The sequence below is a fragment of the Equus caballus genome, chromosome 30 (assembly GCF_041296265.1).
Source record: "Equus caballus isolate H_3958 breed thoroughbred chromosome 30, TB-T2T, whole genome shotgun sequence".
Lineage (NCBI taxonomy): Eukaryota > Metazoa > Chordata > Mammalia > Perissodactyla > Equidae > Equus > Equus caballus.
This window is the reverse complement of record NC_091713.1, coordinates 37713232-37738603: the sequence shown is the minus strand read 5'-3', so window position 1 is coordinate 37738603 and position 25372 is coordinate 37713232. Positions and strand designations below refer to the sequence as shown.

The 25372-nt window shown below is 60.4% G+C and overlaps 1 protein-coding gene across 3 annotated transcripts in view; it reads right to left on the bottom strand.

Annotated features, from left to right (window-relative positions):
* The window catches only part of LGR6 (leucine rich repeat containing G protein-coupled receptor 6), a 111145-nt gene that overhangs the window by 83616 nt on the left and 2157 nt on the right, over positions 1 to 25372 (bottom strand). For 2 of the 3 annotated variants that reach the window (XM_070255913.1, XM_001916343.5), the window contains exon 2: positions 1599 to 1670. In XM_070255913.1, the coding sequence (XP_070112014.1) occupies positions 1599 to 1670 (72 nt within the window). Of the gene's footprint in view, positions 1 to 1598; positions 1671 to 11850; positions 11991 to 25372 lie in introns of those variants that run through there. The other variant, XM_070255914.1, reaches the window with a different exon arrangement.

Here is a 25372-nt window from a genome sequence, read left to right as displayed (position 1 = left end):
AGGCTGTGCTGAAGTGCCTCAGAAGCTATTCTGTAAAGCGCTCTCTCTAGTAAGAGTGTCTTTACTGGAGTCTCATTTATTGTTTAAGAAAACAACCATGTGAAAAGACGTGACGGCATCTGAGGTCTCCAAGCGTGGGTTTTGGATGCGGCATCTGCCACGGGGGTCCTTTAGATGGGGCCGCCCCTCCCGTGGAAAGGGTGGATGAGCAGCCCTCCCTGCACCTGCCCTGGCTCCTGGGCCCGCTCCCGCCCCAGCCATGTCCCCTCCATGCGAAGGCCCCTCCGCTGAATCTCTCTCTGTCACTGCCTCCGAGAACTCCCTCCCCCGGGAAAGCTCCTGGCCGCCCTGCCTGCGTCCACCTGGCTGCCTCATGCCTCTACAGCCTCCCCTGCAGCTCGGAGGGAGCAGACAGCTCTGTTGTCTTGTTTGCCCCCGGAGCACCTCGTGGCCCCGTAAGTGCCAGGTCTGGAAAGCCCAGCCCTGGGGGTGGTGGAATGGTCACCACTGCGGAGGCAGGCTCACTGCTCCCTTGGGGAGCGCTGTCTAGGGTCCCAGTGGGGAGATCTGTTGGGGAGTCGTGGGGCCCAGAAAACAGGTGGGACTGTGAGTGTTTCCAGGGAGCCCACAGCTGGCGCAGTGTAAGCAAAGCTTGATAGGGCCCCCAGGACGGGCGGTTGTGCTAGAGCAAAAATAACAGGGCTGGGATGGAAGTCAGGGCTGGGAGCAGAGTGACCGGCCCTCTGACCCAGGGGAGGACTGATCCAGGAGCACACACGGGAGCATAAGGCCAGACTTGAGGATTCCAGGCTGAGAGCGGCTGCCCTGGGAAGGGATTAACCAGGGACACTGAGAGGAGGAGGCGAGCCTTGTGCTTGGCGCTCATAGAGAAAGGACATGTCTGAGTGGAGGGAAGGGGGTGGGCGTGCCAGGTTGGGGGACATCTGTTCACATGCAGGAGGGGAACCAGGGGTGGCCAACAGGACTGGCCTCGCTGGAGCAGAGGTGGCCAGCCAGGTCGGGGCCGGGTGAGGTAGGGTCTTAGGTGCAGATCCTTCAGGCTACGGGAGCCACGGAAGGCTCTTGAGCTGCTGAGATGCCCCCTGAAGATGTGCAGAGCACATTAGAGAGGAGGAGGGTGACCTGTTGGCTAGGAGGCTGGCGCAGCCCCTGGAGGTGGGGGGCGTCTAGGGCACAGTGGGAACAGAGAAGAAGGGATGGAGATGGGAGACATTTCAGAGAGAAAATCACCGGGACTTGGGAAGTGGCCGGTGACTGGAGACGGGGGATGAGACCAGGTCAAAGATGACCCCCAAAGAGAGGCGAGAGCCCTGACAGAAAGGGGGAGCTGCCAAGAGGAGCTGGTTTCAGGGAGGAAAGACGCTCGATCTTAGGGTTCCTGTGTAACGTGGCCCCACGCACCACCCCGAGTCCGCACCTGGGCCAGGTTTCCGCTGACACCTGCTGTCCAGAGCCCCTTTCTTTTGAGCTCCACCCTCCTCCTGGGAGCCCGGGTTCTCATTGCTATTAGAGGCCAGCTCCAGCCCAGCCCCCAGGATCCAGCCCCCGCCCCAGCTCCCCACCAAGCATCTACTCACAGCTCCTCCAGGAAGCGCAGGCGGCTGAAGAGGCCAGGCCGGAGCTCCGTGAGGTTGTTCATGCTCAGGTCTCTGCACGGAGAGAGGAGGGGAAGGAGCTGTGACTGCCCTCGCCCCATCCCGCACTGTCAGCTCCAAACCCCCGCAGAGAGCCCCAGGGTTCCCACGCACCCCATGCCACCCCGGCCTAACTCTAAGTCCAGCGGCTGCATTCTCTGTGAGAGGGAAACGGGCAGGGACGAGGCCCCCCAGGTCCACCCACACGGGTGTTCTCTCTCCCAGCGCCAACTCGTCCGGCCCTTCCCTCCCTCCACTGGACACACCTCCCCGCTATGAAGGACGCTGACCTCCCCATTGGGGGAGGAGCCAGAGAGCAAGTCCCAGAACTTCAGAGCAGGAGGGGAGAGGTCACTCCACCCCAATAACACCGCATGCTCTCTTTTTGCCAGTGGGGAAACTGAGGCACAGGGACCACTGCCATGGTCTATGGAGCAGGCTCCCCCAAGATGCATGCCCTGGTGTGATCATCCGTGGAATGGCCGCCGGGCTCAGCCTTTGATTCAACCCCCAGAGCCAGTGGGGAGCCCCTGCCTCTGAGCTCGCCCGTCTCTGGTCTGCTGGCGTCCCTGCCTCAGTTTCCTCTGCCTCTCTCCAATGGCAGGATGGCAGGACGTGACCTCTGGGCACACCACAGCAGATGTCACCTCCCCTGGTGACAGTACCCCCTCCCTGGATCCTTCCCCCCTTTCCACGTCATCTGAGAGCCCCCGTGGGTGGTTCTAGTCACTGTGCTCAGAGACGCCCCGCACACAGCATGGTCACAACAGTAACAGCTGACACTGGCAAGAGGCCTCCCCTGAGCCAGGAACCGACTGACCTTCTCCCAAATAACCCCACTGGACTCTCACAACAACCCCAAGGTAGGTTCCACTGTTATCTCCATTTTCATTCAAGAAAACAAAGAGGGAAGAACGCAGAGCTTTGGGGTCAAAAGGCCCTGAGGTCAACTCTCCCCACCTTGGGCTCTCCAAGAGAGCCCTTAAGACCTCAGGCTCTTAGCCACTAAGACCCTCGGTTTCCTCATCCATAAAAATGGGACGAATAACACTAAACTCCCAGGGTCCTTGTAAGGATTAAATGCTTACAGACTGACTAACAGATAGTACGTGCACGATAAATATTTGCTTTCTTCCTTCCACCTGTCCCTCAGTGACCTGTAGGCACATGTCCCAGCCCCACAGGCCTGTGGGGAGGTGGGCAGGGGTTGGTGCCCTAGTCTGCTGGTCTGGCTCTGTGTTGGCGTCTTCTTCTGTTTGTGCCCTGGTGAGCAGCGGTGTCTGAGACTATATGAGCGCCTGACACATTTGGGTTGCACCCTATTTCAAACTCCAACAGCTTCTTCTCGCCTCTGCCAGCTGCTCCCCGGGGAGCACCGAGGTGGCCCAGACCAGAACGCCACCCTGCTGGCAGCCCCAGGCCTTCCCACGGCTTTCTCCCGCCCTAGGAATGCATGCTCGCCTCTCAACCTCAGTGTTTCCCTTGCCCCTGAGAGAGAGACGAGCGTGCTGCCGTGTGTGCTCAGACAGGCAGCCTGGCCACAGTGTGGTGGGGGGGGGGCGGTGCTGGGTGGGCACTGGGAGCCCAGTCCCGTCTATAAAAAGACTGTTTAGTCTCAAACGTTCCATCCGTGATAAAGGTTGGACTCCAGATGCCATGTGCTCTGAGGAAGGAAGACCTTCCACGAGGGCTGAGCCGAGGACGTGGCACATGGGACTCATGGCTGGTTCTTGTCCACAGCCCCCTCCCTGCTCCATGTGGAGATGGACGGGCCATCCCGGCTGCCCCATCGAGGAGGGCAGAGCTGGTGTGCCGACGGCCACCGTTTAGGGAGCAGAACCAAGAGAGCTCGCTGACAGACTTCAAGTCCAAGTTTGGTTCTGGGAATGCTTTCGGGCTCCACTAGCCTAGGGTTCCGGGGGAAATGTAAAGATATGGGGGACGCTGGACAGTGGCGGGAGAAAGTACAGTGAGGCGCACAGAAGCCCAGGCCATGGGACCTGGGTGTGATGGGACGCCTCCCCCGGGGGGCCTACCCACCCTCAGCGAGGCAGGGAGGCAGGCGCGAGGTGCCACAGAAACCATTACCTCTAAATGTTTACCCCGTGCATTTCTGGACGTGTCTCCACAGGCGCGCAGCGGGAGTTCAAGGAGCACGCGGGGCTGTGACTCAGGCCTCATCACTCAGCCATGCCTCCGGGGGCCGCACCTCAGCGCTCTGATGTGGCTCCAGGCCCCCCTCCGCCCCGCCACCCGGACTCGCGGCCTCATTGTTCTCCCCTGGGGAGGAGGGGGCCAGCACCTCCAGCCTGCGCCCACATCCTGCCCAAGACAACACACAGCCCAGCTGCAGTGCCCCATCAGGGGGGTTGAGCAGGGTGGATTTCAAATGGTGGGGGGTGGGGAGCCGGCTCGGGCCTGGCCCTCTCACACAAGGAGAGCGCTGAGGCTGGTCCGCGGAAACGGGAAGGAGGAGGAGTGCATGGAGCTGGAAAGGGAGGCGCGGCGTGATTTCAAAGCTGAGACCCTCTGGCTGATGCCATAGACCCCGGAGGGCCAAGGGCCCTGCGCGGGGGAGGCCGTGCTGGAGTCTTGGGGAGAGCGTCTGAACACGGGGCTTGTCCCGGATAGTCGGTGGTGCTGAGCCATGACACTCCTGGAAGGGCAGCTGTCCTCGTCAACCAGAGAGCACAGCTCAGACACTGGGGCTGTACTGGACCTGAGGGCCGATGGTGCTCGGGGAGCCCGGGGTTGGTGGACGCTGCACGACCTCACGTGCATTCACGAGGGCCATGCACTGGGAAACACGAGCTCCGGGGTGTGCATGTCTCGTGGGGTGCTGGGCATGCCTAAGGGCACGTGTGTATCTGACGCGTGCACATCAGAGTGTTGGAGAGTTAAAAGTCAGAAACTTTCTCGAAGCATCCACTGATTAGAAAGACAGAAACCCTTCGGGGGAAATGAATGACCTCACCCAATTCTCATCCTGTTGATGGGAAAACGCTCTTTGGCTGTGTGACCTGGGGTGAGCCTGGTTCTCTCTTTTGACCTCCGGCCTCCTGTCTGTCTGTCTCTCGGGCCCAGACAAGAGCAGAGGGAGCTCAGCGACGCTGCCTGGGGTCAGCCTTGTGGCTGAGTTGGATGCCTGATGCCTGAACTTGAATCCTGCTCCAACACCGTCACCCACGACCACCACACACAGACACCACCGCTCTCCCGACGGGCTCCGGGGGCACGAGACCGTGCAGCTGCACAGACCCTCATCTGGAGGGCCTGGCACTGTTTACCTCTCTGCTCTTGCCGATTCGGAAATTCTGAATTCTTTGTGGAGGAGACACAGCACATTTTCCTTTTGCCCTGGACCCTGCAAACTGCTGCTCTCATCGAACAGCAAGGGGATTGAGAGGATGGGTTGAAACCCGTTCTGAAGCTTCTTCCCAGCAGCCCTTGGGGTTCCAGGGGGGCTGTGTGTCCTCTCAGTGGACACAGTCACGGGGGGCAGGAGAGGACCAGTGGGGCGAAGCTAACGGGAGGAAAGGGAGGGGAGAGGGGCAGCCCTGGGCATGGGAAGGGGAAGTTTCTGGCTGTGTATTAGGAGAATGTTCTCAAAGCTTTACCCTGTGAGGCAACCGGACCACCCAAGGGAGCTGGGTGAGGTGGTGTTGCCATGGAGACCAGGAACAGGCTGGATAAGGGGGGGGATGCTGGGGAGCTGAGGGTGGTGAAGCCCAAGCTGGAGGGGGAGGGTACGAGGAGACCCCACCCTGCGCAATCTGGCTGATACCCAAGGGCCCAGGGGATTTGTTCTGCTTGCGTTTTCCTGTGGGAAGAAGAAACAGCAAAAGGCAAAGCCACTGGGTTCCTCTAGGCCGGACCCGGGAGGACTGTCCCCACCCGGCCGGAGAAGAGGTCAAGGGAGTGACGTTCCTTCTGCACGGTCTGCGGTGTGCGCTCGGGTTACCCATCTCTGCAGCCAGGTAAGGGCAGTTAGAGCAACCGGGAGACGAGCCCCTGGGAGACGAGCCCCTGGGTCACCTCCTCCGTGATGCCTGCCCCAAGCAGAGCGGACGTGGTGGCCCCTGTGCCCACAGCATTTGGCACACACTGAGCTCTGCGTGCGCCCAGCACCGTGCTCACCTTTATTACCAACCCAGCTGGGCGCTAATTAGCTGTGCATGGCTGCTCGCCACTTGACATCTCCCAGCCTCCTTCCATCTGTGACATAGCGATAATAGTGGCGCTTGCCTCACGAGAGCTGTGAGAATTACCTGAGTTAATAAACGTACCACACACCTTATTATTTGCTTACGCCTGTCTAAGTGAGCTATCCTGATTAGTGTCTAACAACCCGCATGACAATGAGCTTCCTCAAGGCACAGATTTACTCTCAGTCCTCTCTGTCTGTATCCTCCCATCCTAGTGGGGTCCCCAGACAACAGGCGTGTGCCATAAATGTTCAGACAAATGTGTCACAGACACAGGGGAGGTGGCCTCTGGGCTTCAACTCCTGGGCTGAGAGCCCGCACTCCAGGGATGTTCGTCCCTATGTCTCGTCTGAGCGTTTCCCACTCTGCTTTAAGGGCATAATCTCTATGAAGAACCTACTGGGTGCTGAGTTCCGCAGCCACTGGGGCTGTTGCTAACAATGCTCACTGTTCTCCCACTGGGACATCCTCTCTCCCTGAGGTCCGGCTCTGAAGGCTCATCCACATGCCCTTGCAACATCAGCCTGCTCCTTGCCCTCCTCCTCTCAGGCAGCAGCCTCCGGTTAGGGCCCAACGGGCTGTCACAACAGCTGCACTGACAGCCCTTCCTCACATTGACTGCACGTTGGGAGACAGCCTGGGGTCAGCAGGGAGCAGGACAGGCCGGTGTAGAAAGAGCCCAAAGGGGTGGTCCCGCCTGTCGAAAAGGGCAGTCGTCAGGCTAGCTGCCCCAGGGACCGTGTGGTGCTCAGAGAACGTGTGCTGAGTTCTTCTGACCGCAAGAGAGCAGGTGACCGGGCAGAGAGGAAAGAGCACGGCATCGGGGGGACCTGGGTCAGTTGGACCGTGGCCAAGGTCCCTGCAGCCCCACAGCTCAGTAAGCTATGTTCCACTGGCTGCTGGGTGCCCGGCTCGGCTCGCCGCATGGCGGGGCCGGGGGTCTGGGCCCTGGAGGAGTTTACAGTGTTGCGGGGGAAGGATTGTTTGCTCACAAAGTAACAACAGAAAGCCACAAGCCCACTCTGTTTTGTGGTTTACAAACTGCTCCTGCAGCCTCTCTCCTAGCTAAGTTCTCAACCACGTGTCCCGACTCTACAGCACCAGCTCAGGGCTGGCTCCCCGGGGCAGAAATGAGGGAGGCGTGTGTAGAGACACGAGGAGCTCCCAGAACAGAGCCCACCGTGGTGTCACCCGGACAGCACCCCCTGCACTCGGGGCGGGGAGTTCTGGCCGTGGGAGAGCCCTTCCTTGCACCGGGCCGGCCCGTTCACCGAACGGCTGTTGGCCCCGCTGGCCCTGCTTTCTGTGCCAGTAGCATCTCCAGTTACGGGACCATCCAGACCTCCCACTGCATTTTCAAACAGCCCTGAACGGAAGGTACCTTCCTCTGCCTGCACTCCTTCAATTCAAAAGGGAGGAAGCAAACCCAGAGAGGCACAAAGCTACCTAAGGCCACACAGCAAGTGAACAACAGTGTGGCTGCTCGAATTGGGTCTCCAAAACCGGGGGCGACGCTCTCTGCACCCACCACGACGGTCTTGAGTCCCTCAGGAGCTTCCTCCGTCCATTTGACTCCCGGATGACACTTTTTTTAGCAGAGATGACTCGGTACAAATTGTCTCCTCTGAGAATCCAAACACACTCGCTGACACACAGGTCTCGGATTTTTGCAATTTTCACCAATTTCCAAACAAAGGGAGTGTACTCCAATCCGGAAAAGCGTATTTATGTTCATACACATGACAGCACAATGCGTTCCCTTAGCTTTGCACGAAATCTTGCGTGAGGACAATGCTCTGTTCTAAATAAAAGGACTTTTGCTTTATTTTGTCATTTCTTGGCTCCCTTGTTTGCAATGAGAACATCTCTCAGCCTGCCTGGAGTGGCAGGAGCGCTCCTGAAGGAGGGCATAGGGGACAGTAAGAGAGAGGCTGGAGGGGTGCCGGGGACCTGGCACCTGGACTTGGGGTCATTTGCAAGGGGGCAGAAAGTCCCGGGGTTGCTAAGCAGTCTGAGGGGCTCATGCAGATGAGCTGTGTGGCCTGTGCATGGACCGGAAACCCAGAGTCAACCGGTGGCCCTCCATTCAGGTGGGACAGGGAGGGATAAAGGCAGAGCAAGGAGACGTTCCTAAAAGCCAGGGGAGAGAAAAGAAAAGTAGAGATGTTTTTAGCCCTGGGTTAAAGGACCACAGACGTCAGGGAATGTCGCTCATGGGTATCCTATTTCATCTACGTGACGTGGGCCCCTCACGCTCTGATGCAGAGAGAAGAGGGAAAGGAGGGAAGAGACCCAGGGTGGTCCTTCCTACTCAAAGATGCTCAATTTGGGAAATCTTGGTTTGACGCCTTTGGAACCAACGTCAGGCCAAACCTTATGGCTCCAGCTTCTTCTTGAAAGGGGGCACTCTGAGGACGACAGCACGCCAAGGGAGTGGGTGCCGGGCAGAGTGAGGGAGGGGACAGCGTCACAGATGGAGACTGAGTTCTGGGGCTGGCCCTGACCCTCAGCACCGCAGGGGAATCCCCTTGTGAGGGAGTCGGGCCCGTTCCAGCTAAGGGGACATCTCTGGCTCTGCTGGGCGACGTGGCTAAGCTGGGGTGGTCCACAGGTCCCCCGAGTCTCAGTCAGAAGTGCTATGACAGGTCCAGTGCAAAGGCTGCTCCCGCCCCAGGCGACTGGTCAGGACGCTCGGAGCGCTCGTCCTGGGCAATGGAGAGCTGTGCCTGTGGAGCTGTCCCTCGGCCGTGCCCAGAGCCAGGCGAAGGCTCTCAAAAGCAAAGCGGGGCACCGGCATTGCAGAACTGTGTGTGCTTCTCCCCGACAGTTCCTGCCTCTTGCCAAGCCGTGCCACCCACAGGCGGGGAAGCTGATGGGGCCCAGGCCTCCTGGGCCCGGCTGGCGCTCCAGTGTGGCCAGAGAGCTGCCCACAACATGAAGGGCAGAGCGTCCGGGCGCCGTGGGGAGCCGGCCCCAGTCTCCGTCTCTCCTCTGCCCTCTCTCTGAGAGACACTATAGATTCACGCTGTCCAACACGGCAGCCGCTACTCCCGTGAGAGTACTCACATCTAAAACTTACACCAAAATTAAATCAAATTTAAAATTCACTTCCTCAGCGACACTAGCCACATTTCAAGCCTCAATAGCCACTCGTGGGTAGCGGCCACCACATCGGACAGCGCAGATCTAAACCACGCCCGTCATCACAGGCTGCTCTATCAGACGGCACCCGTGTGGCCTCTGTGGTCACACTGACCTGCGTTTGGTTCCCACCTCTGCCGCTTACTTGCTGTGTGCCTTTGGGCAAGTTAGTTCACCTCTCTCTGCCTTCGTTTCCTCACTGCTAAAGCGCTCAGCCAGTGTCGGGCATGTGGTGAATACCAACCAACAGTCGTGAACACCACGACCCAACTCTGCCACCCACCGAGGGCTCAGGTGCCTCCAGCCTCGAGCCACCCATTTAGTCATCCAGCCACGCCTCATTCCACCAACGTGCACGGAGTCCCCACCATACAGCAGGCCCTGTGCCAGGTGACGGGGCTGCAAACCCCAGCCAAGTAGGACCCCTGCCCTCCAAAAGCCCTGTCAGATGGGGACAACGACAAGAGAGTGGACAATTACAAGCCTGAGTGACAAGTGCTAGGCGGGGCTGGGCCTTGAGTGTCACAGGCCCTCCTCAGACTAACCCACTTGGGCTTTTGACTCTGATGTCGTCGGATTCAGTCCCAACATCAGGCCATGCGATCCTGCCCTCAATTATGGACCATCACCTCCTCGTCTCAGCCTGCTCGTTCATGTGGCTGGTCTCCCCACGGGGCTGGGCTTCCCTCATGGCTCCCAACTACCCGTCCTTGTCACATGCACACAACACCAGCTTAGGTCCATTTTCTATGCAGCAATGGCACCCCAGTGGCCCCCCCGGGAGGACTGACAAGGAGCGTGAGACAGCCCTAATGCAGGAGGGAAAGAGGACGGGCCCAGAAGACAGAGTGGCTGTGCATTTCAGGACCTGCCCTGCCCATGTGTCCCACTAGCCCGGGTCTCCTCCGGCTCCCCGCGTCCTCTCCAGCCCTCACTCGGGTCACTGGCTCGTCTAGAAGGCTCTATGTCTGTGTGCAGGTGTGTGGTGTGAATTCCGCCTCCCTATCAGACTTGAAGCTCCTTCAAGAGAAGCAGGGAGACATCCTATGGGAAGCAACCTCCTCACAAGAAAGAAGTGGGCCCCTTCCCCAGACCCGGCAACCCCAGGCTCCTCCAGGGCCCAGGAGAGGGGCCGGGTGGAGTGGGGAGCAGGGGTCCAGGTGGGAAGGCCCGGGACAGCCCCAGGGCAGGAGGTGGGCTCTGATCTGTGTGCTGACCGCAGCCCTGAGCGCTGTTTGTCCAGCTGAAGCTCCTGATCCTGCTGCCTTTATGTCACTGGATAAAGAGGCAGGCAGGGTGTGTCTGGGGCGGAAACCCGAGAAAGGGCCCTCTATTCGGTCACCCCCACACCCACGTCCAGATGTAAGCTCTCCTCCTGCTTCAGGCTGCCCTCCTCCTCGTGCCATCCCAGCAACTCCTCTCACCACCACTGACACACATGGAGGGACCCCCACTCGCCACCCACGCCCACCCCGGCTAGGGCAGCACCAGGACCCCCAGACACATGGCTTTCTAAATTGCACCGGGTCCCAGTCTCAACTGGAGTCTAGTGGGAAAGAGCAGAGGCTGGGAGTTCAGAGCACGTAATAAGAGCCACCTTTGCCAGGGCAGACACTGCTGAAGGCTTTGCAGACCCAGCTTACAGGAGAGGCTCAGCAAAACTAAGGTCCCTCTGAAGCCAACGTCCCAGGGGGTGTCCAACCCATCTCTCTGCCCCCCATTCGCCTCCTTTGGAGTGCCTTCTACCGTTATCGAGATCTGGGGCATCCTGGTCTCTTTTAATCTTTTTATCAGGTCGGGGAATGAAGGGTTATTTATTTCCATTTTAAGTAAAGAAACTGGGACTCGCAAACATGCTACCTCACATCCCAACCTCCCCCGGGCGGGTTCTGTTGAAACAGCCGCACAACAAACGAAACAGTAGCTCCAACCCCGGACCCCGCAGGTACCAGCCTCGCCCCTGTCCGTGCCTCCTGTGGCTCTCTCGCCCCTTGCCCACTCACCCTGCCCACACCCCGCCCACTGCCTCCCCGCGCCCCTGACCCTGTGCCCTGTCCGCCCCCTGCTCGCTGCCTCCCTGCACCCTCTGCCACCCGCGGCTGAAACGGCCCGGAAGTGGAGAGCTGACCGCAGCTTCAGGAACAATGGATGGGGATTAGGGCCGCCTGGGAGGTCCAATGGCCTCTGGGTCCTGTTCCCAGGGGCTGCCCAGTACTAGTGGAACTTTCCGGAGCTCGCTTTCCCTCCTCCAAGCCCACCTGCTCACGTGCCCTGCGTGCTCAGCCCCCCGGGGGGCAGGTCCCCAGACACCCACCCGTGCTGAGTGGCTCCCTTCCTCCCTGCACCATGGGCCCCTGAGGCCCCGCATGCCTGGTCCCCGGGGCGATTCCTGCCGGGTTCAGCATGATCCTCTCCTACCACCTCCGTCCTTGTCTCTGGCTGGCGCCCCAACAGCCACCCACTTCCCCAGCCCCTGGTTCATGGGACTTGTAGAAAGGCTAGATCTGAGATCTGGATCTAACACCATGGCCCAGCCCTTCCTGACATCTAGCCTCACTCCCTAACGCTGCAGTCAGACTGAGCAGATCTCTGCCCATTCCGTCAGGGTGTGGTGGGTGTGGGCTCTGGGGTCAGACTGCCAGGGTTTGTATCTTGGCCCTGCCGCCTCCCCGTTGTCCGATATTGGGCAAGTCCCTTCTCTCTGTGCCTTAGTTTCTGCATCTATAAAATGGTACCTAGTACTTCCTCTTACGGGAACTGCTGTGAGGGTTAACGGGAGGATCCTGTGTGCCAGGGTGTTAGCTGTGCCCCTGGGGGGCGTGAGTGCAGCTCAGCATCCCTCCCCTCACCTGCATTCTCCCCCAGAGCCCCCGTCAGGGAGAACACTGTGGCAGCGTTACTGCAGAGCTGGCTGGGGAGCCGCGGGAGGGGAGGGCGTTCCAGGTCGGGCCTGCCCTTAGGAGGCACCAGCAGCTGCTTCTCTCTGAGGAGTCCAAGTGGTGCCACCTGCCTCAGCCCTGATTGCGCATCCTTTGATCTTCTGATCTCTGGCCAGGGTCCCCCAGCCGAAGGCATTCCTGCCTCCCTGGCCTCCTCCGAGGAAAAGAAAAGGGCTGGGCTCCCTCCCTTCCCCCAGATGCTCCCTCCCTCCCTGTGTTGTGTGTGTAACCAGGACTACACAGAGGACAGTGTAACAGCCAGGTTCCCTCTGAGGTGGGGCTGTCTGGGGCGAGGGGGCATGGGGAAGGGCTGGCCACTGGGCATAGTGCCCTGGGCTGGACCGGACACTGTTGGAAAGGTGCCTTCAGCCCAAGTTCCTTGTTCCTAGTACCCTTGTGTGCAGAGCCGCTCTGAACCCTGGAGGAGGTGTGTGTGCCTCGTACAGGAGGAAGGCAGGAGGAGCCATGCCCTGCCCTGAGGAAGCCGCCATCCAGGATCCAGCAGAACCACAGACATGGTTGGACAGAGCCTTGAGCCTTTGTGCTGGAGGACTTTCAAGTGCCTCAGGGCCAGGATACAGTCCGGAGGGCTTCCTGGAGGAAGCCTGGCCTGCAGTGCCAAGAGGGACAGGTTTAGCCATCTGGAAGTGGCCTTTGCAAAGAGGAATGGAGCTGGGGTGCTTAGGATGGCAGTGAGGAATGGCGTAATAGGCCAAATGGTGGCCCCCAAAAGCCATGTCCCTGGAACCTGGTAACACGAGCTTACTTGGGAAAAGGGTCTCAGCTGTGATTAAGTGAAAGATCTTGAAATGAGGAGAGCATCTTGGATTATTCAGGCAGGCCCTAAATCCCATGACAGGTGTCCTTATGAGAGAGCCACCTGGAGAAGATGGTGACATGGAGACGAAGGCAGAGATTGGAGTGACGCGGCCACAGCCCAGGAAGACGGCAACCCCAGGAGTTAGGAGAGGCGGGCAGGGGGGCCTCCCCTCGAGCCTCATGGTGATGCGGCCCTGCCGACGCCTGGATCCGGGCTCCTGGCCTCCAGAACCAGGAGAGAATCAGCCTCTGTTGTAAGCCTCCTGGTTCGTGGTACTTTATTACAGGAGCCGCTGGAAACTATACGGTAAGCAGTCAGAGGGTCTCAGTAGACTGCCGGTCCTCGCGGCCACGCTGTGGGACCCCCTGCCCTCTCCCGCTCCTCCCCCTCCACCATTGACCTCCCTCCTGAGGCCTCAGACCAAGCCGACGACCCTTCCACACCTCACCTAGGAAGGTCATTCCCACCCTCCAGACTCCTCCTGGACCTACCACGACCCAGCAATTCACTCCTGGGTACGAAACCGACAGAAACGCATCCACGCACTCGCCAACGGCTGTACAAACCGCCCCCCGCAGCGCCGCCGGCCCACCCCAAACCAGAGGGTGTCCGGCGCCCATCAACAGCGGGGTGGATGAGCTGCGCTGTGTTCTCCCACAGTGAACACCTCGCAGCAGTGGGACCGAATGAGCCGCGCCTGTGGCCATCACGTGGACGGATCTTCAAACACAGCCAGACACGAAATAGGGCTCCGTTTATATGAAATTCAAAACACAGGGCACAATGCACCTGAGCCATCAGAAATCACGGGACTGGTTGCCCTGGTGGGGGTGGGTGGTGACGGGCAGGAGGGGCGGCCGGTGGAGAACTCTAGAAAGCTGCTGACATTCTGTTTCTTGGTCTGGGGCTGGTTGTGCCAGTGTGGTCAGCTTGTGGAAATTTGTCAGGCTATACCCTGTGATAGGTACCCTTTCCTGTGACGTAGATCATACTTAAATAAAAGTTAGTTAAAAAAAAAAAAAAGACTCATTCTGATAGTCTCCCATGAGCCTCGAGCTGCCTAAGGGTCCCCTCTAGATTCCCACGGCATCTCGTGAATCCTTCTCAGCCTCCACCTTCTTGAATTGAAGCTGGATGTTTGTTTCTGTGGTTTGTTTTCTCGTCTCCCTCCTCTGTGCATCCCTCGCACCTTGCATGGGCTCTGGCACACAGCAGGTGCTCCATAAATGCTTGCTGAGACTTGCTGGCATGGCCAAGGGCTTTGGTGTCCTCAGGCTTCCCTCCCAGACTTCCCTGGTCATCTATCCGTGTGCCCTACATGGTCACAGGACTCCACAGTGGGACACACTCCCCAACCTCCTGCTCCCCACTCCTCTGGGTGCATACCTCCACCCCAGACTCATGGGGTGGTAGCTCTCCGACCCACCGCCCCGAGACCTTTCTTTGCACAGACCACAGGTCTTATTCATCTTGAACCTTCAGAGCCCAGGCAAGTGCCAGACAGCGTGGAGGTTCCAGAACCAGCAGCCTCGAGCGGCCAGAGCCCTGATGCATCCGCGCCCAGGGGCAGGCACATACCTCTGTTCGTCTTAGCTTGTTTCAGACTGGATGGAAATTTTCAAAAGAGGTTTTCTTTAAAAAAAAAAAAAAAAAGCTAAGAGAATGAATAGGAAAGGCAAAAGCTTCTAAGTGGAAGGGTTTATAGAACAGATGTCTCATTCTAATGAAACCCAAGCCTGGCCGCGAGCTGGCTGACGGGCAGCTTAAGAGGCTCGGCGGCACGGCTCCGGCTTCACCGCAGCCGTCTGGGTTGCCTGCCACACCTCGGGCCTGCGGGGGAGCCAGGTCAGTGCCACCGCCAGGCCCAAAGAGCGCTGCCGCCCGCCAGCCCGCCCCCTCCCAGGTGAGGACGTCTGCTCCAGCCTGCTGGCTCCTACTCTGCTCCTCCTGCCTCTGGCCACTCATTTGTTGATTCATTCCTTCATTCATTTCTTCACTCATTCCACCAATATTTTGGGGCACCCATGTGCGAGGGGCATGTGCCAGCACCGACGGGACCAGGGAGCACTGGTGGCTGGACTCTCCTTTCCTGGGGCTCCAGCCTGGGCTGAGAAACAGACAAGTAAACAGGAGTTAGATCCCAGAGGATGAGCCTGGGGACAGAGGGGGCACACACGGGAAGCCCTCATCCGGGCTGAGAGATGAGGGAAGGCTTCCTGGAGGAAGAGGCATGTCAGCCAGCCCCTCGTGTCCTAAATCAAGCTGATGCATCCCTGGCTTCCTCCAGAGAGACTCCCCCTGGGTCCTACTTCCTCCTGCCCCCGGAGCTGCAGGCTTCTGGTCGGAACCCATTTCTTAAGCACAGCCTTGCAGGAAATCACAGCGAGGTCCACGGGCTCCTTCTTATCACTGTTGACTTGAACCTGTGGTGCATTGCCCACGTGCACATTAGGTGAACGCAGTTCCGGGGGGTGGGGGAGCAGAGAGTCAGCTGATGCTCTGACCTTCCCAGGGACCAGCTCTAGGGCCTTGCTTGGCCCCCTCCAGAATGCAGGCTCCGACTCAGCCGGTCTGGGCCGAGGCTTGAGCTTTCTCCTGCTGACATGTTCCCGGATGACACTGGTCTGCGGACCGTGCTTTGAGAAAAAGGCTTAAGGACATGCTAATAAGTCTCCTTTAAGCAACCCCTTATAAATATCTTTCAATCACTTTTTTGCTAAGGATTGACCAAACTGACTCATCAAGACATGCAGGTGGGGCCTGGCCCAGACAAGGGTGCCGCCGCCTCTCCATGCAGTGGGGCCGCATGGGCATTGTGCGGGCCAACTGTGGCTGAGCGCAGGGGGTGCCGGGAGGCTGCAGTGAGGTGCGGGTTCCACAGAGGGACAGGATGAGGCGCTCAGTGTCCTCAGCAGCAGGCGGGCCCTCCAGGATCCCCAGGGACCATGGGGCATCTCCATCTCTGGCCCCCTGCTTGCCCACATGGGCCAGGCCCACTTCCTCATGGAGAAAATGAAGCGACGCCCAGCCCACCCTCAGTGCCTTCAGGGCTAGCGAAGCAGAGGGTAGCTGTCGGCTCTCTCCTCTTGACCGAAAGAGGAGGGAAACTCAGGGACATTACACATGGAGGGAGGAGGGACACCAGGAGGAACTTCCCAGGGGTCATGTTCCTGAAGGGTCAACCCCAAGACAAGTGGCGGGATGGTGAATGGCTTGGTCTGTCCGTGTGGGGGTCCAGCCCAGGTCAGGGGCAGGGGCTGTGGCCAGCCTTCGGAAGGCCCTCGGGCCAAGCCTCCCCTCCTCCTACGCTCTCCACCTCCGCCCCCCTGCAGGCCCCAGGCCTGTCCACCAGGACCAGGCACGCCAGGGGTCCAGGGTTAGCCAGGTATTTCCTGACCCCAAGCCCCACCCCCAGCAGGTCCCCTGGCCCCACAGCGTGCTGCCTTTGCGCCCCCATCCCAATCTGGACAGTGCGGCTAATTCCTTCTGGCAGGTGGAGGCAGGGCAGGCGGAGGTGGGGGGGTGGCACCCTGGGCTTCTGCATTCAGGGCAGGGGAGCCAGCAGCGAGGCGCGGGTTGGCGTGGCGTCGGCCGGCGGGGGCGCGGGCATTCTTCTTTCCGCTGGCTGCACACAGTTAATGGGGGGCCTTGTTCTGGCTGGGCACGCAGCCCTGGAGGTGCTGGTGACTGCCCTGCCTTGTCCCAGCCCCGGGTCTCGAGTCTCGCTGAGTGAAACTGTGACTCTCAGGGGACCTGGCACCTCCCTCACCCAGGCTCTTCATAGCCTCCGCCTGCTCCTCCTCCCTCCCTCTGCGTCTGTGTTTATACTCGGTGATTGTCCCTATAAAATCTGGAATCAGGAACTCTCAGCCTGCAGGACACAGGCCCAGAGGTCAGAGGACTTGTCCAGAGGCACTCAGCACAGAGTCCCAGCCCAGGGCCTCTGATCCAACCCCACGGAGCAGGGGATAAGCCTGAAGCTACAGGGGGCTGCAGACAAAATCAGAGGAGGCGTCTGCAGCCACTCCTGTTCTCGCAGACTGTGCGGCCCCTCGCGGCTCGTTGCAGAGAAAACTGCGGCAGAAGGTGGGCGAGCGGGAAACGGGCTCTGTGGGTAGGGGGCTCACATGGTGTGCAACCACATCCTCGTCTCTCAAGGAGACCAGGCCTGGGATTGCTCTGTGGAGAGTGTCCACATAGCCCAGTGCCTGGCACAGCTGTGCCCGCAGCTAAGCACATGCCCAATACACGTCTGTTGTTGACTGAATGAATGATCATTGCTCCTGCCCGCTAGATGGCTGCTTCACGCCACACTCGCCATATTAGCTCATCTGCCCCCCACAACGACCTGTGAGGTGGGCATCACCATCATCCCCATTTACAGGTGAGGATGGGACAGTACGAAGAGGGGAAATCCTTCCCCACGGGTTGGGGAAAGGCAGAGCCAGGTCTGAACCGGGGCGGAGGGGCCTCAGGTCTCATGCGCTAACCATTCAGCTATACTAGAGAAACTGGGAGGAGCCGGCACACACAGGATGCTGACATGCTCTTGCCTCCCTGTTCAGGCCAAGACCTTGCCCACCAGGGTCTGACAACTGACGTGTTCACAGAAGCACCGAGACTCTGGGTGGGCCCCGTGCCCACACACTGCACGCAGCACCCATGACCCTTGTCCCTGCAGATGCCACAGTGGGCCCAGGACGGCCCCAGCCCAGGATGCCCAGTCTGCCTTCGAGCCCCGGGTCCACCTCAGGTGCATCTGGACAGAGGCGGCCTCTTCTGCCCGCGGTGTACCCCAGGAGGAGACGCCCTCCTCCCTCCCCTCCTCGTCCACCCCGATCATGGGAACAGAGGAGATGCATCTGAGGTGTTAGGGCCCGCAGGCCCCGCAGGCCCCACCGGAGACGTGGTCTTGTTTGAGAATCCTCATTCCACCAATCTGAAACACGAGGCTCAGCTCGGGACCAGCTACAGAACTTGCAGGACCCAGTGCCAAGTAAAAATGTGGGGCCCCTCATTTAGAAAGACTGAAGAATGTTAAGACGGCCACAGCAGAGCACTAACCCCAGCGCAGGGCCCTTCTGAGCCGGGGCCGGTGCGACGGCACAGGTGGCTGGTTACGAAGCAGACCCTGGCCCCCAGCACACAGGTGCCGAGCCTGGTGACCGTGTCGGGGGAGCCAGCTCCCCGCCCTGACTCTGCTGGGTCTGCCCCAGTGAGTGAGGCGGGAGCCCAGCCCGTCCCAATTCTTCTCCCTTCTGGCTTTTGTCCTGGACAATAGTCCGCTTCCTTTCTTGTCCCCTCCCAGCCTCCTAATCGGCTCTGTCCACCACAAAAGCGGGGGATTAGCTTACGGCCTTGACTCTCACAATCGCTGGACACTTGATCCAGCTCCCATCCTCAGACACCCCACCCTGGGATGCCCAGATCTGTGCTGCGGGGGAAGGAGAGTAGACCGAGGGCTCGTTCCCACACTGTGTCCTGCGTCCTGCGTGTGGCCCCGTCCAGAGCCCCGGCAGGTGGAGGCTGGTACTGGGAAGGGGTGTGTGTACGCGATCGAAGGGGAGGTGTGAAGTGGTCCTGAGAAGGAGGGACCAGGAGCGCAGACCTGCCTTTGGGAAGCCCCCTGTCTCAGAGGGAGGCATGGCTCCTCTCCTCCAGAATCCCGGAGTCCAAAGGGGCAATCCCCTGTCAGATGGACAGACAGACATGCACACCCTGCACAGACAGAGGTCTATAATACCGCCTGATGCTTTCACAGGAAGAGAAATGACACCCCTTGCGTGCTAAGGTCCTCCGGGGCGGCATCTTGCTTAATACAATCCCTTCATCAGGGAGAGATGATTATCCCGCCTCACCACACCACCCCTCGAAGAACACTGTGGTTCTTGCCTCACACCGCGGCCGCCCCTCCAGGGGCTTCCATGTCAGTGGCAGCAGTTGGGACGAGCCATGCCCCCTCTGCAGCCTGCCTGCAGCTCCTCATCCGGCCCTGCGTGCCCCTCTCACCCCCACGTGTCCCAGTTCCTTGTGGAAGTGTCTCAGCTCCCTCTTCGAGCCTTCAGGCAGAGGAAAGAGACTGGCTTTGGAGCCCCCAAGCCTCCCTCCAACTCTGGCTCCCCCCTTCACTGGGCGCCCTGCTCCTCTGAGGGGGAGTGACAACAGTGCTGGCTTTGCAGGGGTGGTTGCTTGAGGATGCCCCCAGCAGATGCCCTGGCGGACACAGTCATTCAGTCCATGCATGTTAAATGCAGGAATGAGAGATTGCTCCCACCGCAGCTGGGAGTTCAGTGGCATCGTCACTGACCACCAGCAGGGGACGGGGGCTCTGCAGCGCAAGCTGGGGGAGAGGTGGTAGAATGATACGGTGCACTAACGGCCCTGGGGGTCAAACACACTCTACCCGCGGAGGCGCCCACACGGGACTACATTGTCCTCTGGGCAAAGGAACCTGAAGAAGACTGCGAGATGCCCCGAGACCTGGAGCAGAGTCCTCAGGCCCGTCCACCTGGGAAGGCTCCTTCCGCAGGGGGCGTTCGGAGGCCTCGAGCACCTGCTGCCTGTGGCCCATTTCCCGTGAGCCAGTGGTCGCTCAGGTCGGGGGACAGTTCAAACCTGCAGATCACAAGGGAGCCAGAATAAACCTCCATATACCTGGTCCCCCATAGGCCACCTAGGGAAGCACCCCTCCCAGCTCCTCAGGGTCCCCTTCAATGTATTGGGCTGGGGTGATAGCTGGTGATGGTGATGGCACCTCCCTGGCACCACCGCGCCCCCCTCGTCCCCTCCAGAAGACTGTCTGCCTGGGTTTGGGGCCTCGGGACCATGTGCAAATCCCTGACACTGGGGCGTGGAAGACACTAGGCTCCTCCTCCACCCACCTCTGTCTGGACACTCTCAGGGCCACTCCACCTCCTTGGGCACCTCCGAGGGCCAGCGCCGAGACAGTGATGGGGAGAGTGGGCCAGGGGAGCTGGGTCTGGCCTTCCTCCAGCGAAGCCCCAGTCGGCACTGCTACAGGGTGAGGGCAGGGCTGCTCCGTGCTCCTTGGTGCTGGAGTCAAGACTTGAACCCAGGCCTCCGGCCCGCAGACACATAGGCTCTCTCCTCCCAGGCAGGCCCTCCAGGTGTGTGAGAGAAGGTGTCCTCACCGGGAGGCCCGGTGCTGCCTGGGGCTGGCTGACACCTTTGGCCGGAGCGCTGGCTGAGTCAGCCCAGCCACTGGACGCCTTGGAGCGGTGTCTTCAAGTGGGCCCCGAGGAGGAAGAGGCAGAGAGCTCTGCTCTGGAACACCCTCCTCGGAAGTAGGACAGAGCGGCCGTCCCCATGGAGCAGTGGAGGCCCCCACTGCTCCTCGCCCTTCTCCTGGGCTCCTGCCTTCCCCTCCTGGGGGCCTTCCCTACCCATCCCGCCCAAATCCCCCGGTCCCCAGGACTCAGGACGGGCCTCCTCCCCAGGCCTGCCCCGACCAGCCCAGTCCCCTCTCTCATCACTGCTGGTCCTCGGTGGATGCTCCCATGCCCGTCTGGTAGAGAAAGCCAGCTTCTCCCGTCTCCCCTGACATAACCATCCCCACACCTCCCTGATGGCCTTGCCGAAAACCCAGCCCCGTCCCCTTCAAGCAGCCCCCGCAGAGGGGCTCCCAGAGACCGCTGCTGGCAGATAGGAGGAGAGTGGGGAAAACCACTGATTCTTCCTGGGGAAGATGAGAAACTGGAGATGGGCTTGGAGGGGCTGCTCAGCTTAGCACGCCCAGAGTCTCGTCCAGGCCCTTGGAGCTCAGCACCCCCAACTCTGACTCCCGAGGGCAGTGCAGGCTGGTGGTTAGGAGGGAGCCTGCAGGGTTGAAATCCCAGACCAGCAATGACAGGCCAGCGGCCTTAGGCAGGCTCCTGAACATCTAAAAGCCTCAGTTTCTTCATCTGGAAGATGGGACGGCAGCAGCACCTCCCTCCAGGGTGTATGTGCGATGCTGTGGCACAGAGCTTACATACATGCTGTAAGTGCCGGCAGCAGAGACACCAGTAGGTTCCTAGATGTGTCTGTCTGGGCCCACTGGGGGGCTGGGGCTGCTGAGCCCCAAGAATGGACCTTCCTGATGATCTGGCATCTTCCTACAAGAAAGGTCACAGTTCAGGGGATGAACGCCTCAGCCAGGAAGGCATGCCCTCCGTAGGCTGGAGCTGGAGCAGACCGGGAGGCAGAATGCTGGCCCTGAGATGCCTCCCCGGCCCAGCCTCAGATTCTGCATGTCACAATGATCAGGGGGACCCCGACCCCCCAGAGCTGGGGAGGATCCGAGACACAGGTCTTCCCACTGGCTCTGGAGGAGGAAGAGGAGAGTGGCTGGAAGAGAGAGCAGGCCGTGGGACGCAAAGGAAACCTCCGCCCTGGAGGTGCTGTGGGGGAGGAGCCGGCCCAGCCCCCACATGCCCGCCGGCCCGCCCACCACCCTGGCACCGTTCCGGGGGGCACAGCGCCAACCCCGAGCTCTCCCCCCACCATGTCCTTTTGCTGCTTCCAAAATAACTCTCTGCTCCCTGCCCAAGTTTAGCCTCTTGGGTGTTTTTTTTCCTCCTGAGACCTGTTCTCCGGCATCTGAAGGGCGGGAAGAGAGACCTGAATGGTCGTGAGAAATTGGGGACTCCCTCTTCTTACCAAGGGACTAGTCAGCACAAACTCTCCCACCACTCTGAGAGCCCCGGAGGCAGAGAGTCCATTTCAGTTTGGTTAAAAGTCGTCATTTCCAACAGAGGGGAGGAGGGTTGGAAATTTCTCCCCCACCCCATCTCCTGTGCCTTCCCAAGGTGTCCAGAGCCCCAGCAGGGGTCCTTGTCCTCGTCCCTGCTCCCAATAGAGTGAATTACGAGCCTAAGGTCACACAGCCCATTAGGGACGAGCTCAGAGGAGGATCCCTACCAGCTCCTTAGGGCGTGTCCCAGGGCAGCCACGAGCAGCATCGCAGGCCGGTCCACACCTGCCTGTCCTGGGGCTGCACCAGAGAAGACCACCTCCACAGAACTGCCTTCAGGGGAGAAGCAGGACTCTCCACACAGTGCGGACCTGGCATCCTAGACTTCTCCTCTTGGGAGAGTCACCCATCAGGGCCAGACCAGGCCTGTCTGCTCCAGGCATCCCTCTGAGGAGGATGGCTTCCTCCGTCATCCCGGCCAGGGGCCCCAGGGGAGAACAGCTCTGTGAAAGGCCCATCTCCCTGAAGGTCAATGCTAGCGGCCTACTGGTGAGGGGGGCAGGAGGGAAGGAGGGAGGGAAAGACGAAAGGAAGGAAGGTAGGGAGGGAGGAAGCAAGGAAGGAAGGAGGGAGGAAGAAAGGAGGGAAGGAAGGAAGGAGGGAAGGAAGGCAGATGGAAGGAAGCATCTGACGGGCATCAGAAAGAGCAGACTGGACACCCTGACCCCGCCCCCCTCCCCTGCCCAACACTCAGCTCTGCTGTTCCCTCTTTGGGCCTCAGGAGCCTGTCTGTGGTTGAGGGGTGGCTGCCCCATCATGAAAGGCACCCGGCCGGCTCTCTCTCACTCGCTCCCCAGGACCCTTCCAAGCAGACACTGCTGGTGTTTCCATTTTCAAGATGGAGAAACGGCACCTTGGCAGAGGTTACCTGCCCGGGGAGGCCCAGCACCTGAGCGGTGGAGCCGAGCCGGCCGTGGCACCAGGCTGCAGGGCCAGACCCCGCCGGGAGGAAGGCCGAGGGCCGGGAGGGGAGTGGAGAGGTGGCGGCGGGCAGGCAGCTCTGCCTGAGCGAGCCAGGCTTTCTTCACTGCCGCCAGCCGCCCCGCCCCGGCCGCGCCCGCCTGTGCTCTGCCAGAGTTGAGAGGTTTCCTTTACTCCTGCCGCGGGCTGCTTCCTGCCTTCCCTTTGAACTGGGGTGTTGGCTCCCCAGTACTCGCCCGCCCCGGGTCTGCCGTCCTGTGGCCCGTCCCCAGGCTTGAGGTCCCCAGGGGACCGCACTTCGGTAGTCGCTCCCCACTCCTCTGCCCCTCCTGGCCGCCCTGCGCTGGGGGCTGCTTCCCTGTGCGCCCCCCGCCCTCCCCCCGCTGCCCGCGCCAGCGGCTCTCCTGGGCTCTCTCTGTCCCGGGCAGCGGGGATTTCTCCCTGTCTCTCCCACTCTCTAGTTTTTCATCCAAAACGTGTGGACGTTGACGTCCAGGAAAGTTCTGGGACTTGTGTCACGGCAGCCGAGGGACCGAGGGTCAGACAAGCCCCATGTTTCTGGGCAGAGGGGCAGTTCTCAGAATCTATCAGAAAGGGAAACTGAGGCCAGCCCAGGAAGGGTAGCATCGGCAGTGTATCATGAGGCTGGCCACTGACCTCGGACACGTCCTCCCCGAGGCAGGCTCCCCTGCACCCCGGCCGCAGCCCCTCTGCCCCCTCAGGGCACAGGCCCCAAGGCCCACCCACCACACGCGGGAGCACTCGGGGTCTCCTCCCCAGACTGGGCCAGGAGGAAACTGACGCCCCTCCGGTTGCAGGCCAGCTCCTCCTGCCTCCCAGCAGCCACTCTCTCCCTTCGCAGCCCGTCCAACACACACACACTTACAGACACACAGACAGACACACACAGACTCATGTACACAGACACCCACACCCTTATTCCATGCCTCCTCTCTTCCCAGTGCCAGCTCCAGGACTTCCTCCTCCAGGAAGGCTTCCATGACTAACCCTTTTAGCCCTGGTCACCCTAAAAACAACACTGCTGACATTGCTTGACCTCTTCCGATGGGCCAGACGTGGTGCCAAATCCTTTACAAACATGGGCTCAGTGAAGCCACACAACAGTCCTGTGAGGAAGGTGTCAGCTCCTTTTACAGAGGAGGAAACCGAGTCACAGAGAGGCCGATCAGCTGGGTTAGGTTCACACGGCTCACAGGTGATGCCCACACCCTGCCCTACTAACCCCTCTGCTCTCCCCGCAGCACCCTGCCTCCATCTGGTCGGTCGTGCACACCCCAGGAGTGACGAGGAGGATGCGAATCACCCGGAATCTATAAGCACGTCCCTTGTCTGCCCTTTCAGACCAGCTTGGGCTGTGACGGCAGTCCTAACGGGAGCGAGGTCCCACGCAGGCGGAAGGCCATCCACGGGGCTGCACGGAGCGGCCCCTGGCCTGGCCCTGTGGCGGAGGGTGACGGAGTGGGTGCTTCGGGGTGACTGCAAGTGCATGGCCCTCGGGTGTTTTACAACCAGCTGCCCAAGACGGCTTTTCTCCCACCCAATACCCACTTCCTGACATGGCCCGACTTTGCGGCAGATGAAGGGACTCTGAGTGACGAGCCAGATCCCCTGCTCGGGGCGGCTCTGGGTGTTTGCCAACAGGTCCTCGCTGCCTGTGTCTTCCCGTCCCTTCGCCATGTGGTGTGGATGCCATGGAGCAGGGGCACCGTGCCCTCTTGTCACCGTCACACTGGAGCGCCCCGCAGCCGGGGCTCCCTCTCCCTGGACGGCTTCCCAGAACAGGCCCCACCCGGGGAGCAGGTCCAAGCCCAGGGAGTGCCAATGAGCCACACCGAGACTGCAGGTCGGGGGAGACTCAAGAAAAGAGCGACGCCTGAGGGATTGTGGGAATTCGAAGTCCGCCCTCCCAACCTTGACCATCAAACGGGGCTGGCACCCGGCCCAAAGCAGCCGTCGTTTTTGGACTTGAGTGTCAAAGCCGAGGACAGCAGCTGGGGACAAAGAAGACTTTCTGGTCTTCCCCAGAACCCAGTACCTTCTGGAGCCCACGGTTCCTTGGCGCCTCCCGTGGTTCAGTCTATGGCTCCTTCTGAGGATCGTCAAGCACCCTCTGTCTGCCCTTCCTGCACATCCAGCTGTTTTAATTGGACCTTTTACCTTCTCAATCCTGTGTCGGGAAGACACTCCCTTCCCACCCCCATCCCAGTGTTCACCAACTCGTTGGGCCCCAAGCCCCTGGAATAGCCAAGCACTGACCAAGACCAGCACCCGCAGGCGACTGCCCAGCACGCACTGCGGACCATTCCCTTGGGCTCCACGGTCACTCCTGGGCTCAGCCTCCCTCCTGTGTGAAGGGCCCCGGAGCTCACCTCCGCCTCCCCTGGACACCCAATGGGAGGCTGCGAATTGTGGTCACCCCCCAGTGTCAGGCTGTGTGCTAGGGACTTTCTACAGATGCGTCACCTCATCTCACCTTCCCAACACCCGCTTCTCCCCGCATAGGAATGAAGCACCGAGGCGTGGAGCAGCCCGGCGGCTCTGCACAGATGGCGGAGCCAGGAAGGGACAGGGTCTGGGGCCCAGGCAGAAAGGGGTCTCGTCTGGGTCTCCCATCATCAGACGCAAATCTGCACTGTCCTCGGCAAGACCTGGGTTTCGTGGGGCAAGACCAGGCCGGGCGTTTCCCAACGTCGCTGAGAAGGGAAAGGAGCCCCAAGACCGCCCACCCCTGCCCCCGGCTCTGCTCAGCGACAGCCTCCCACCCATGCCACCCTCAGTGTGTTTGTCAGCAGGCTGCTCTCCCGAAGGTGAAGGGAGAATCGGAGTCTTGGTGAGGGGGGGGCTTTCTCGATCCCCAGGGAGACACAAGACCAGCCCAGAAGATCCCGCCTCCTCTGAACCCACGTGCAGACTTCACA